General features: G+C 48.6%; 2 protein-coding genes across 2 annotated transcripts in view; both read right to left on the minus strand.

Moving 5' to 3' along the window:
• Positions 1-249: 249 nt before the first annotated feature.
• LOC132342047 (serine/threonine-protein kinase PAK 1-like) lies at positions 250-8,910 on the minus strand. Its single transcript, XM_059874232.1, has 8 exons — positions 8,778-8,910; positions 8,717-8,730; positions 5,330-5,442; positions 4,553-4,670; positions 3,778-3,877; positions 3,181-3,377; positions 1,698-1,835; positions 250-330 (listed from the first exon to the last, which is right to left on the minus strand). Exons 1-8 carry the CDS (start codon positions 8,908-8,910, stop codon positions 250-252), a joined length of 894 nt encoding a protein of 297 aa, XP_059730215.1.
• A 176-nt stretch (positions 8,911-9,086) lies between these two features.
• The window catches only part of LOC132342048 (serine/threonine-protein kinase PAK 3-like), a 56,990-nt gene continuing 51,417 nt past the window's right edge, over positions 9,087-14,659 (minus strand). Inside the window, exons 11-14 of the mRNA XM_059874233.1 lie at positions 13,024-13,155; positions 9,658-9,795; positions 9,463-9,576; positions 9,087-9,104 (exon numbers count right to left, since the gene is read on the minus strand). Of these exons, the coding sequence (XP_059730216.1) occupies positions 9,087-9,104; positions 9,463-9,576; positions 9,658-9,795; positions 13,024-13,155 (402 nt within the window). The remainder of the gene's footprint in view (positions 9,105-9,462; positions 9,577-9,657; positions 9,796-13,023; positions 13,156-14,659) is intronic.

Below are 14,659 nucleotides of genomic sequence, written 5' to 3' on the forward strand. Positions count from 1 at the left end.
TAATTCAGAAGGAAGTTTTCTGAAGGGGTCAGAAGGAGAGGAAATCTTCCAAATGAGTTGAAGTTTCAGAAACTTTATTGAATTACTTTATTGAATTAATCCTTATATATAATCCTCTTCTATAATCCTAATCTATAATCCTAATGTACAAAACTCTTCAACAGTCCTACTCTAGAATTCTACTCTGCAATGCTACTGTAAATTGCCTTTGGAGATAACATCTTGACATGAGTGTAACTTTCTCGTCTCCTAATTCTTCTTCCTCTTCTTGACTGAGTTGATCAGTTGTGACAGGATAGATGCTGGCTTGGCTGAAGTCACAAATGGATGCTGTCCATAGGAAAAAAACCAAAAAACCAAAACAACAAAGAACAGTGAACCAGGACTTTCCAAGCTCAGTGCTTCACAGACTCAATCAGGATTCCTCTGGGTCATAAAAAGACCCAGAAAGTAGAACAATGGGACCATCAGCTCTCCAGTTGTCATGTGCAGGACCTTGCCATCACAGGCAAACCTGGCCCAGAATGCCACCCATCTCTTTATTGTGATGGCTTCATCTCTCTGGGATTTTTGCCCTGCCAGTACTCTAGAAATGGTGCTTTCTGTCCCTGGGGTTTCTTCCTCTCAGGATACTAATGACTCACGTAGGCCCCTGCCTTTGAAAGACAGGCACCGTGCTGATTTCCACAGGGGGATAGAGCAGCGTCTACCTTTCCATGCCATGCCCCTCCTGTGCTGGATGGCACCTTCCTTCCCAGCAGGGCCAGCCCGGTGGCACTGGGTCCTGCAGTTCCCATTCTGCCAAAACCTGGCAGTGACCCTGGGGCAGTTCCTGTCTGCTTGAGCATGCCAGGCAGCAGATGGGGCTGGGACAAGTCCCTCCCAGCTGTCCCTGTTTGCGTGCCAGAAACCTCTAAGGGTGGGCTGGGGAGAGCAAACCAGGGCCCCTCAGAGGCTCAGAGTGAGCCCCCCACAGCCCCTCCTGCCCACAGCCAAATCTCTGACTGCTAGGCCAGGACTGGCTTCCTTGGGTTCCTTCACCATCATTTCATGTCTCCTTACCCTCATTGCTCTACTTCAATTCTTTTGCCGTTAGATAAAACTGAACACCCAACCAAATTACAAAAGAGGGCAACAGAAACAGAGGACAGAGGACCTGTCCTTTCAGGAAATGCAGAGAGAGGTGGAGATATTCAGTTTTATGAAGAACAAGCCCAGGGAGACTTTTTTGCTACTTTCCAAGACTTCAGAGTGTCTTTGAAGAAAGTGGGGGACACCTTTTTTTACAGGTCCAGTTAGAATAGGATGTGGGCGAATATTTTTAAACACAAAGGAGATCTTATCAGAGCAGGTCTAAGGAAGAACTTGTCTACTCAGAGCATGGTGCCACCCTGGCACAGATGTCCCAAGAGCTTGTAGGTGCCCCCTCCCTGGAACCATTCCAGGTCAGGTGGCAAAGGGCTCTGAGCAACCTGATCTCTTTAAAGATGTCCCTGCTCATTGCAAGACACTTGGACCAGAGGACCTTTACAGGACCCTGCCAGCCCAGCCCAGTCTAGGATTCCTCACCATTTTCATTTGTAGAGCACCAAGAGTGGAGGTGAGAAGGAAGGGGGCTCATCTGATGCCTTGGACTTCAGTCGAGGAGGAGCCCATCCCTCAGACCCTGTTTCACCTGCAGCCCCTTCACACTTTACCTGCAGGAGCTCCATGGCAGACCAGCGCTCCTCCTCGTCTTTCTGAAGGCAGCAGCTCAGGAAGTCACGCAGCAAAGCTGAGAGGAGCTTGGGATGTCGCAGCTTTGGGGTCCCTACTGTGGCTATAAGGCGTTGAGCCTGCAGAAGAAGGAAACACGAGGCTCGCCCTGCTGCTTTCACATCTCTAGGTGCTCTGCCACATGTCTTTGTTTAACCTCTCTTCTTCAGTGACAGTTTCTGCCCTGGCAGAGACCCAGAGATGACTTTCCTTTACCAACCAAAACCCCAAACCCCGATGCAACCACAGCTTTTCCACCGTCCCACAGATCTTGCCTTGGCAGCTGATTTCATTGACTGACCTAGGTAGTGGGAACTACATCAGCAAAAGCACATTTGCATCTCTGAGGATTCACACCAGCTTGAGAGGCTTTTTGAAAAAGGGACTTTGCTATGATAACTAATTTTCAAGGATTAGTAGATGAAAGGTATCTCTGCAGTGCTTGTTGGTCCCTTAAGCACTCGTGCCATAGAACTCATCAAGCTTTTTGTGTTGTTCTTGAAAACAATATTAATTGGAAGAAAGGAAATCCATCTGTTTATCCCCAGGTAAGGAAACAAACATTTACAATCTCATATTCAACACAGAGTCATTAAGATGCCTGCGCAAATGTATTGGGATGAAAATGCCTGCTTGGGCACACAGGAGCCACCTGCAGCTCTGTCCCTCAGCAGTCTGAAAAATTCTGCTTCCCATTATGTGGAAAAGAAAAAATTGTCATGGTCAAAAGAAGAAGAGGTGTCATCCCTATGGTCACCCTCTGCTTATTTGGCTCCTCAAGTCAATATATTAATGATTGGCTCATCCCAGAAAGTGCCAGGAAACACTGGCAGGTTTTGGCAGGCTCTCCACATCCCCAGGCTCTGTCTGGGGATGTGGAGAGCTTGGTGACGTGGAGAACTTGGCTTGGGCTAGGAGAGAAACATGGTCTCTCAGTGTTTCAGCAGCACTGCACAAGAAGCAGAAGAGACCCTGTGGCCTTCACACCTTCATGCCCAGGTTTCAGGCATGTTTCCCAGTGAGAAGAAACTGCACCGTGGGTTATGTTCTTCTCTAAAAACCACAGTTTTGGAAACTTTCTTGGATTTGGGTTTCCTTCTTTCACTTCTGGAAAGATAATAGCAATTCTAAGATGCTTGTTTCCTGTTACTGGGGCCATCTCCACAGACAAAAGAAGTGGAACCACTTATAACCCAAAGGCAAGTGTTGCCTGAGAATGGAGTTTGTTTGCATGTGGCAAGGCTTGAGTTCCCCCACCTGATGCAACCAAAACTACAGCAGATGCTGATGTGTTGCAGGGACATTCTTAGGAGGGGACCTTGGTGGAAGTAGTTCCAGCAGATGGCAATGGGGTTTTGTCCAATGGCACGCAGGACATGGGGCAGGTGAGAAAGACAGCGGGATCAGAGAGTATTTGCTCCTTACCGAGGCAGGACTTTGGTTGCAGTAAGGAGGTTCTCGTTCTACCATTTCAATTCCCACAATTCCAAAAGACCATATGTCCACTTTGGGGCCATATGGTTGACCTGTCACCACTTCAGGCGCCATCCACCAAGGAGTCCCGGCTAACGTGCACCGTCTATTCTGCTCAGGGGTGAGCTGAGTAGAGAGGCCAAAATCAGCTGAGGAGAAAGCAAAATACTGGTTTGATTTTAATTCTGTGCAATTAGGAAACCAACAAAAGAATTCCCCAGCAGAAGTTTGGAAATGTGCTGCTGAATGTCCTGGCATTGGCGACTTTAAAAAGCGCCCCGTTTTTTCACTGCTTCCAGCAGTGGCTTTTGTTCTTTGGAAGCTTTAGACTTGTAGTTCCCTCCCTCTGGAAGGGACGCTCACAGAGCAACGCCACTCTTGACTGCTGGTTCCTTGTCATACCTCTGTACATGTGTCAACCCTGTCACCAGCTCACAGCGAGTGCCCCTGTACTACCACCAGCTCCATTTCTGGGGAGCTGGCCATCACTCAAAGCAGCCTCACAGCCCCCATCCCTGGAACGCTGCACCTGACCAAGAACATACCGACCTAGCTTGACAGAGCCGTCTGTTCTGAGAAGGATGTTGTCGCTCTTCACATCTCGGTGGATGATGTGGTTCGAGTGAAGAAAATCCAGTCCTCGCAGGCACTGAGAGAGAAAACAGAGAGAGGAGGGCAAAAATTAGTGATGTCATTTCATCACACAGGAAAGGAAACAAAGAATCTAAAAGATTCCCTCTCCAGGGGAAAGGGGAGTAGTGGCAGAACACAGTGTCATTGAGAGGAAGAGCTTGCTGCTCCAGCACTTGAAGAGCAAGACCTTTCTAAGGAAAGGCATGTCAGCTTTTTAAAAGAGCAGCAGCACCTGCTCTAGTAGACTGTCCCCTGCAAACCAGCCAGGATGACTGCTGCTGCAGTGCATGTGCTCAGAAGCAAACAGCATTTTAGCTGCACTCCTTTTTAGCTGAGGACTGAGCAAAACGAGTCTCTCTTTTTTCTTTGCTGTTCGTTTCAAATCCTGCCACGAGCACCTTTGCTGTCACAGGCAAGGAATGCAGTGAAGACAGGCAAAAGTTTAGGAAGATGGAGAACAGCAAATACAAGAGGCAGAGCTAGAGTACAACAGCAGGAAATAAGAGTACAAGAACTGAGTACAGTGAGTGCAGTGGCACTGGCAGGCGTTTCACTTGAGATGCTTTTACTTGCCCATAGCATACCAGCCACACAGAAACAAAGTCTGGCACATGAAATCACTCCAGCTCTGAGCCCCTGTTTCCCAGACAATCCTGCCCAAGCCCTCGGAAGCACAGATGGGATTGCTGACCTCCCGACTGATGGCTGCCATCTGCTCTTCAGACAGGAAGGTCTCACTGATGACATCACTCAGGGCGCCTCCGTCCATGTACTCTAAAACCAGCCAGAGTTCCTCACCCAGAAGATAGCTGAAAGAAGGAAACAAGGGTGTGGAGATGAACATGCATGGCTACATTGATTTTTTACTTCCGGGTTTCTTGTTTCCAGGTCCCTTTGGGACTAGGACAGAATCAAAGGAATAGACATTCCCTCTCAGCTGTGCATTGTTTACAATCTGTGCAGTCTGGAGGAGAAAGGCACTGCTGTGAAAAAGGAGATGTCTTAGATGGGCAGCAAGTGAAAAGTGCAGTTTAGTAACAGCCCAGATAAAAAGCCTTTCACACCTGGTGTTTCTGGAAATAAGCACGTAGTCTTCCTGGCATGCATGACCATGGCAAAGAGGGGCAACGATCTAAGGGAAATCCACTTTAGGATGGTTCATTAGCATTTAAGAAACTTTAAAAAATCAATCCCAAAAAATGGGAAGGCAGCGAATTTTGAGGATACTGACTTAAGAAGATACAGCTGATCCAGGTTCTGAATAATTTTGGAATAATTTTCAAGCGTTCCAGGGAAAACTCATGCAAACAAGATGCACTCTCTTCTAATCCATTGGAGATGAATAGAGAAATATTAATAAGTAATAATGAACAGCTCTACTTCCTGCCACTGACCAAAGTGGGTTTTTAACCTCTCATGTTTGCTGTATGTAAATGCACATCCATGGGATAAGACCATGACCTCTCACCTGTCTAAATAATTCACAACACTGGGACTCCTATTCCTCTTCATGATCATGATTTCATTAACTGTTAGTTGCTTCCTTTGCAGTCCTTGAAGATTTATTTTCTTTATGGCCACCTAAAATGACATTGAAAATCAGTAACCTGAGAAGCTGGTGGCACGAGACCACAACACACATGGAGCAAGTGATTTTGCAATGACACAGCTGAGCTGTGCCAAACTGCCTTGTGATTAGGCACTGCAGTAATTAGGAGCTGACATTCCAACAGCCCATTTCTCTGCTTCCTTGGGGGCAGTTCCAGAACACATGGGGCCACTGACATCTTGCCTTGTCCACTTGGAAACAGTGGTGTCTCAGCTATCACCCCCAAACCTCTGACCATACTCTCTGCTGCTTTGTATGGGATTCAGAAGAAGTAATCTATGCCTTAATACTCGGTGGATACATCTTGGGCTGTGGGCAGGGCTTAGGGCTTTTAGGGACACCTTGCAGATCTCTCCCTACGTGCAGTTCCCAAGTGCACACTGCAGGTGGCTAAGGAACTACCAGTAACTTTCAGATGTATTTGCTGGCAGCCAGAAATGAGAATTCAGGACTCTGAAGCTGTAGCCCCAAAGAGCAGGGAGGTGCTCTAAGGCACCACCTTTATTTTGGCAACGAAGAGCGAGTGAGCGCCTCCTTCTCTGAAAGGAACCGCTGCCCTCCGTGCCTTTCTTCGGCAGCTGAGGAGGACAAAGTCCCAAACGTATTTCATGGGCTGGCACCAGTCTGTGCTTCTTGTGCCTTTTCAGCACAGCTCTACCCAAAGCTCCAGCCACAGCTCCCACCCCCCAGAGGGGAAGGCCCTCAAGAGCATCAGAGTCTGCAGGGGCTGTTGACATTTACCTCTCCTCCTGTGGCATTGTTGAGTGCTCTAACCACATGACCAAAACTCCTAGCAATGAAACAGAAGCAGAGAAAGGAGAAGCTGTTTAGCTCCTAGAGTGAAAGTTAGCCCATTTAGGAGATCTCTGCTGTAAATACCTAAAAGCTGCAGGATGCAGGAGGGCTCTGCCAGAAGGCAGATGATGTATGCTCTTCTCAAGTGCATGGGCACTGGGCCTGTTCATGAAGCGCTGGGGTTCAACTTCTAAAGGGAGTTTATTCTTTCCTCTTGCGTTTCACTTTCTAAATGGTGGGTTCCTATCCTGACCATAGAGTGTTTCCTTCCACAAACCAGGGGAAAGAAATGTTCCTGGGAACTGTTATCTCACAGCTTTGATAGGGGGTAGGTTGCTCTTTCTGGCAAGCAAGTTTCTTCTTTTTTCATTAGTGGGGCAGTATGATTTTGAGACATACAAAAATGCTAAAGAAATTAACACAGAGCTGTCCCACACTTGAGAGACAAGGATATCTTCCAGGTCCTGTTCCTTGATGCAGGCAAGACCTCGGCAGCATGGAGGTGTGTCTGACAATGCCTTCTGAGCACACACACAAATTCGGAGCAGCACCGAGAGATGGGAGAATCTGTCCCCAGTGTGTGAACATGTTTGCAGCTGGCCTGACTTCACGCTGGATAGACATTCCACCAGAAAAACACCTGGCCCATGGTTGTGCAGGAGTAACTGCGGTTGGACTCACCCACTGCCAATATGTTCCTTTTCAGTGTAGTTCATTGCAGGATTTTCCGTATTCACCATTCTCCCTGAGGGAAACAAAATGCAAGATGCTGACTTTAAAGCAGAGATCCCAGCTTCCAGGAGATACAAAGGGCAGCCCCACTGTCTGGTGCTCTGAGCCCTTTGTGGTCAGCTGGGTAACAACATCCAACGTCAATAGGACAGGCAGCCCTGCAGTGCAGACGGCTGAGAGACTGATTTTGTACAATCCTTTGAAGAGTTCTCTTGACAGGAAACAAAGCACAGGGAGATGCATTTCCAGGAGAGAAGGACATCTTCTCCACCTTTCAGCAGTTTGCCAAAAGAATTCCTTTCCATTTGTAAACCAGAGCAGCTCATGCTATTACCAATCCCAACAAGGCTTTCAGCATCAGGACCCTCACCTGTTTATGAGCAGGCTGAGCTCAAAGGTGCCCCTCTCCCAGCTAAGGAAGGCTCCAGCCTCTGCAGTCCCACCAGCCCTCCGGGAGAGGGCAGCCAGCACAACAAGTCTGGCAAAGCCCAAGCATGAGCACTGACAAGCAGTGAGAAGAAGCCACAGCCAGCCTGAGCCCCATACAAGTTGTTGCCCCCATTCAGGACACAACAGGATGGGCTTTGAGATCAGCCACACTGAGGTGCAGATCAATGCCCTTTTTGTCCCAACAGGTGATGGTAGACACAGAATCCACGGGGCTCTGGTCTCAGCCCCACCAGGTCTTATCTGAGAGCACAGCACTGGCAGCTCTTACGGGCAAGAAGCAGACTCATTGGGTTGTGCTGCAGAATCACAAAGGACTTGATGTGTTTTCCTAGAGACTGATGTGAGCAGGACTTTGGCCAATGGGTAGGATTGCAACAGTCATGGGAAAGAGTGGGTATCAGGTATGACAAAGTGCCATGGATCTGAGGACTATACCGTGGGTGGGCTGGAGGCTCTCTCCTGAGAAATGCCTCCAGTTAATCTGATCACATCACTTAGATGTGTCTCTTGGACACATCTTGATAAGCATAAAACTAGAAGAATAAATACAGGTTGTTATAAAAGTATCTGTTTTTTTCTTTGGGGGCACATGGAAAACACCTCCTGCTCTCTATTTGTCCTGTAACCTGATGTTCTTTCAAAAGTAGTTCTTATGGACAAAAATACAGCATTCTCATGAAAATAAACTGCAGATGTAGTAGTGGTAACAGTAAGTCACAAAAATGGCATCAACAAGATGTGGGGAAGAAGGGCTCCTTCAGGATGGAGAAAAACCAACTCCAGCAAAAAAACCCACAAGTCAACAACAAAAAACCCCAAAACACCACAAAAAAACCTCACAAAAACAAAAAACAAAAGGCTCCCACAAAAAACAACACAAAAACACCCCACCAAAAAAAAAAAACCCAGCCAAAAAGACAAAAATCCAAAACCAGTCAATTTCTGTGAGGTTTTTTTGCTCTGATGACTGGTTGGAAGTCAGGAGTCTAAGGAGGATTTAGGAAGCTGAAAATTCCATTCAGTTTGGCCACTAACAGACAGGAATTGCCTGGATTATTTGCTAGGTCACAGCCTTCTGCTGATCCAAGAACAATCCCTGCTTCAGCCTTTAGCAGAGAGGGAAGCTCAGACAAACCCAAGCCAGTCCCAGGTGCCCTCAGAGGCAGCAGGAACACCCAGAGCGCTCTCTCGCTGCCTCGGAGCACAGCACTTCCTCTGGGGAGTCCTAAATGGCCCTGTGACACCAAACTCAGGAGGAGCATTCGGTACAGCTGTGCTGACACCTGCACACAACACACTGTCCCTCAGACAAGAAACACACCAGACGTACCCAGCATCTCCAGGTACCCCTTCTCAGTCTGCTGTTTTGGAGAGACGAAGGAACTGCCCGAGCTCGAGTTCCCAGGTTTGACAGAAGGGCTTCCTCGAGGTAATGCTGATGCGGCAGCAGGTTCAGAGCCCATGATGTGCTGGTCCTGTAGCAATTCTGGTGGGCACTGTTCCTGTGCCTCATGCCAAACTTGGGGCCCTTCATTGCCAGACATTCGCTGGAAGTCTTTGCAGGCTGCCCGGTGAGGTGTCAACACTTGCACCTCAAATCAAACAGAACAAAGCAGTCAGAGACTACAGCTTGTCCCTGTCAGCCAGGAGTCACCGACTGTGAGGAAAGGGAAAGAACAGATTGACAGGGGATACAGACAGCTTGCTTCAATCCTCCATCTGGGTCACCATGTTCCCCTGTAAAAACACCTCAAGAAACAAGGAGAGCAGAACAGGCAAGCAGGAATCAATTTAGATGACTGCTGGCCAAAAGGCCAAAGGACAAGTCCAACCATCCAGGGCAGCAGTGGGGATTCAACACACCAGGAAATGTCCTTCAGAGTGACTGTAATACACACGACAGCAGGATGGCACTCAGAGGCATCACCCCACTCCCTGCTGCTCTGTACTAGAAAGGCAAGAAGGGCAGAAACCACCGGTTTGGTGACTGCAGTGGCTATCCCTCTTTCACTCACTTGCTTTTGTAGAGACTGAGAGAGGCGATTAGCTTTATCTCTGATGATTTTAATTTCTTCCTCCAGCCTCTTCTCCCTTACCTTGTTGCTAGCCTCCGAATCCTGCAGCTCTGCCTGCACATGGTCCTTGTTAGTCAGTAAACAAGAAGGGAGAGGATGTTTCATGAGTGGAGTGGCTGCCACTCTTTCACTCACCTGGTTCTGTTGATCGCCCCTCTGCTGATTGAGATTCTCCTCTTGAACTCTTCTCATGTCATCCTTGTTCTTTCTCTTCAATGCCATGATGTCACTCTGAGCTTCGGGCAGCTCTGCTTGTGGCTCTGCCTTGATGTTCTGTACACACAAGTGCAGAGCAAGTGACTGGGAGCTGCCATCAAGCTCAGCTTTCTCCTCTTGCAGCCTCAAAATCACATTTATTCAGCCACTTCTTTCTGCTTCCCTACCCACATCTGTTTCCAATGTAACCCTCCTGTCCCAGTGCTGTTCTCTGCAGATTCCAAGGCTCTGTGCTTCCAGTGCCTGTGGGACTCCTGGCCTCCTCAGTCCCAAGAGCTCCGTTTTATGCCCCTCTTCCTGCCCTTCCTGCTGTCACTTGGCCAGTCAGGCTTACCTGGCCATTCTCCTCTGGCTCTTCCACCTGCTGCCTGTGCTGCTCTTCCTGCTCTCGGGCTGGGAACAGCTCTCCCTGAGACGGGCGTGGCATCTCTGATGAAGCAGTTTGCTCCTGCTCTTTCTCTAGAAGGGCCTGCACAGAAAGCAAGAGAAGATGGGTTTTAACTTTCCATACAACCTTTGTGGGCCAAGACTCAAGGACTGATGGGCTCTCACGTTCCCAAAGCACTGTGCTGCTCTACTGGGTCATTCTCTGCCCATGGGGAAGCACAGATTCCAAAGTGACCTTGGCCCTACATTTAGAGGCCACCTGGGACAGAAGCTCCAACAGCCTCTCAGGCAGCTGACAGGGAAGGTGTGGCATTACTCAAGGGTCTGGTGAGGGCCTCCCTCTTCTTCTGCCATGTCCTGTTTGTCTTTCAGTAGTGACTGTCAGCCCGCCCTGTCGCACAGCTCCATCCTGGCTCTGCAGGTGGTTTCCTGTGTGAGCTCACCCCTTGTGAGACACACTTCTGGAGTTCATGCTCTTTTCAGGCCTGCACCAGCATTCCTGCCTTTCTGACATCTACACTCTTGTTAGAAAACCTGGTCATTCACAAGATGAGGATGCATGCACAGATCTCTGATGGAGGTCAGAGAGCCTCGATGGCCACCTCAGTATATGGAAGAGAACCAAGGTGTTTCTTCTCCCTCTGCTGTCAACTGAGAATTCTGACCAGCAGTAAAAGAGACTCTGCTAAGGCCCCATTAACGAATGCACTTACACAGCCCTGGGGAGGCCAGTGAAGGAAACCATGTGTCATGTAATGCATGGCATGTATGACCAGAGTCACTGAACACCAGCTAAACGTGGAATTGTTCCACCTCTCTAGGACAGGCAGCAATCTAAAAAGTTAACTGGAGACTTCAGGGCAGTAGAGGCCAGAGGAGGAAAACAACTCTGAGGGGGGAAAAAAACATCCTATCTGGAGGGGGAAACATCTCTGCCTGCTCAGAATCGGTGGAGGGAATGTGTCTCTAATTCTCTCCTGAAAGGGATGCTTTAGGTGACCTTTGCACCTCCAACTGCCTTGGACCAGAGCCGGGAAGATTCAATTATGTAAATGTTACATAGATAGATAGATAGATAGATAGATAGATAGATAGATAGATAGATAGACAGACAGATCTCTATACTATAATCTCTATTTTCTGACCTCTCTGTTGCTACACACATCAAAACTTGGTAGCCAGTGCCCCGCTCAGCAGCAATCCTGAGATTGCTCTCCAGTTGCTCAATAAAGCACACTCTTGGGGAATCTGGAGTGTGCAGGTCCTTATGGAAAGTGATCAGACCCAGAGCATTGCACTGGGAAATGCACTCTTTGTGCATCTGTGCTTGAGCAAGTTCTTCTCTTGGACTCGACAATACTGATAGTGCTAAAGTGGCTGGAAGCAATAAAAAGAAATAAAGGCCAGCCCCTACCAGCTCCTCTGATCTCTGAGGAGCAGCTGGAATGCAAGGGCATTGATCTCCTGCTCAATTCCCAAAGAAAACACACATTGATTTCCTTGTCTACAGAAAGTCACAGGCACTCTTAAGTTCAAAGGGATGCTGGAAGGCCTGGAGCCACAAAAGCTTCTTCTGCACCAACATCCCTGTACCAAACGGTGTGTTCTCATGCAAAAATATACTGCATTCACGAGAAGTGACACTTTGGAATAAAAAATTGTAGCAGTCCGAGTACTGTAAAAGGGCAGGAAATAAAGAGGAAAAGCAGTTTAGTTGGGAGAAAAAGAAAATGAACAAGACACTTCCTCTAGGCAAAGCAAAAAAATCACAATAAAAAAAGGAGAAGAAAGCCAATTCCAAAAGTAGGTAAAATATTTGAATGCACAGAGGAGATACTGAAGGTCCCTCACAAGGTTTCAGTGGTTAAGGCTAAAGCTCCCTCAGCTCCTCACTGGCCTTGTGCTCCACTAACTAACTTATCCTGTGGCCTTCTCTGCAAACTCTCCTGCCCCTCAAACACTTTCTGCTTCCCAGGGGCCCACAGCTGCACACAGCACTCCAGCTGTGGCCGCAGCGCTGCCCAGCACAGGGCGACGCTCACTGCCCTGCTCCTGCTGCCCCACTGCTGCTGACACAGGCCATGATGCCCTTGGCCTTCTTGGCAACCTGGCCACAGTCTGCTTCATCTGCAGCTTCTCCAGACCTGCAGCAACCCTGCCTCCTTCTGACCCACACAGCTCCCCATCCACAACGTTGCTTGTTTGACTTCAAATACAGCATCCACCATTTCAAGATGGCCTTCCTCTTCTGAGCAACACAAGACAGCTGTCAAGGACTTGCAGCTTCACCCCCACTGCAGGTACCAATGCAATTGCCAAAGCTGCAGACTTCAGCCCAAAAGTGATCAACAGAAAGTTGCCCCTTCTGCTGTTTGCCTAACAAGGAGGCTTCGACACTGCGCGGTTCCTTTCTTTGGCTACACGCAACAAGAAAGGCCTGCCACAGCTTCAAGGACAGCAGAAACATTTCCTTGAACCCGAGCAAAAGCCAAAAGGCAGCTGGGCCAACAGAGACTCTACCAGTGAAGAACGACTCAAAAAGTCTGAAGAACAATTCCACAAGCCAAAGACACCTTTCCAAAAAGGGGAAAACAAACCAAAAGAGCCTTTTGACCTCCAGCACTACCACATTCGCCCTTGGCCATAACACCGCAGAATCCCAGAGATGGAGCTTCTGTGAGCCAAACAGCCAGAAGCTCAGCTGCAACCCCGGGCTCTTCAGTGCCCCAGCATTACAGCTCATAGGCCAATTTCTTGCTGTCACTGCCTTCAGGAAATGCCTACATCCTGCAGGACTCCAGCAGTCAGCATCCTCAGTCAGCAACAGCAAGTGCTGGCTGCTCAGAAACTTGCACCTCTGCTTTGCTCTAAAGACAGCATCACAGAATGGGCACTTACTCTCTTGGAATGAACAGCCTGTGGTGTGACCACAGCTGGACGCTTCCATTTGACTTGCTCAACTTCCTCATCTTTGGCTTCTTCTCCAGGAGCAGAGGGAGGCAGGGGAGAGATGGTTCTTGGTCTTGTAACCTGTGGCAAGAGAGAAGCATGACGGACAGGCTATTACCCATCAATTATAACCCCACTTCTCCTTAGATCTATAACCACATCTGCTAAAAGGAAATCATCAGCTTTGTCGGCAATGTCATTCTAAGTCACTCCAACCAGATTGAAATGGGCCAATTCAACAGAATAGAATATGGCTATGTATTTGATATTCTTTCCTGGCTCTTTTAATGAGCAACATTGTCTCTGCAAATGCAGATTTTACTTCTTGAAAGCTCTAAAATAGAAAAGAAGAAACGAGCCAGCAAGACCTTTGCAACTCCTGCTGACACAATGGAAAACCAGAAAGGGTTCAGAATCCCTTTCATTGCATGATAAGAGCCAGAAAAGTAGTACAGAGGCATCTTTGCTGGCTGGAAAAATAGAGAAAATGAAGAGGGCTTCTCCTCCTAGGAAACCAACCAACAATAAGATCAAAGTGTCAGCTTTGCCTGTGTCTAAAACACTTGGATGCGGGGAGGGGACTTTTGGCAGGGGAACAGCCCTTGTGGTAAGCACTGTCATGTAGGCATCCAAGGAAGTCTTCTTGAAGGTCCTTCATGAGCCTCCCCTTGTCCAGGGTAAAGCTTCTCCAGCACCTCCTCACTGGCCTTGTGCTCCACACCCCAGCCCAGCTCCTGTGGAATTCTCTGCATACACTTCAGCCCCTAATCACTTTCTGCTTCCCAGGAGCCCACAGCTGCACACAGCACTCCAGCTGTGGCTGCAGCGCTGCCCAGCACAGGGCGACGCTCACTGCCCTGCTCCTGCTGCCCCACTGCTGCTGACACAGGCCACGATGACCTTGGCCTTCTTGGCCACCGGGCCACAGTCTGCCTCATCCTCAGGTGACCTGCAACAGCAGCACCCGTGCCTCCTTTTGACCCACACAGCTCCCCATCCACAATGTTGCTTGTTTGACTTCAAATACAGCATCCACCATTTCAAGATGGCCTTCCTCTTCTGAGCAACACAAGACAGCTGTCAAGGACTTGCAGCTTCACCCCCACTGCGGGCTCCAATGCAATTGCCAAAGCTGCAGACTTCTGGGCAAAACGGATCAACAGAAAGTTGCCCCTTCTGCTGTTTGCCTAACAAGGAGGCTTCGACACTGCGCGGTTCCTTTCTTTGGCCACCTGAGACAAGAATGGCTCCCCACAGCATCATGGACAGCACAATCATCTCCATGCAGCTTAGCAAAAGCCAAAAGACAGCTGGGCCAACAGACACTCTGCAAGTGAGGAACGACTCAAGAAAACTTAAAAACATTTCCACAAGCCAAAGACACCTTTCCAAAAAGGGAAAACAAACCAAAAGAGCCCTTTGAACTCCAGCACTACAACTTGGCCCTTGGCCATAACATCGCAGAAGCCCAGAGAAGCAGCTTTCCTGAGCAAAGCAGCCAGATGCTCATCTGCCGCCCCAAGATCTTCAGTGCCCCACCCAGCATGACAGGTCAAAGGCCAATTTCTTGCTGTCACTGCCTACA

Source organism: Haemorhous mexicanus, chromosome Z (assembly GCF_027477595.1).
Source record: "Haemorhous mexicanus isolate bHaeMex1 chromosome Z, bHaeMex1.pri, whole genome shotgun sequence".
Classification (NCBI taxonomy): Eukaryota; Metazoa; Chordata; class Aves; order Passeriformes; family Fringillidae; genus Haemorhous; species Haemorhous mexicanus.

What these genes read in the sequence shown, in the direction of transcription:
- LOC132342047 (XM_059874232.1), bottom strand. Translation starts at nt 8,910, where the DNA reads ATGGGCTCTGAACCTGCTGCCGCATCAGCATTACCTCGAGGAAGCCCT. An exon ending in TGGCAGCCATCAGTCGGGAG is followed by an intron (nt 3,878 to 4,552) that starts GTCAGCAATCCC and finishes TTTCTCTCTCAG; the next exon opens with TGCCTGCGAGGACTGGATTT. An exon ending in AGACGGCTCTGTCAAGCTAG is followed by an intron (nt 3,378 to 3,777) that starts GTCGGTATGTTC and finishes CTTTCTCCTCAG; the next exon opens with CTGATTTTGGCCTCTCTACT.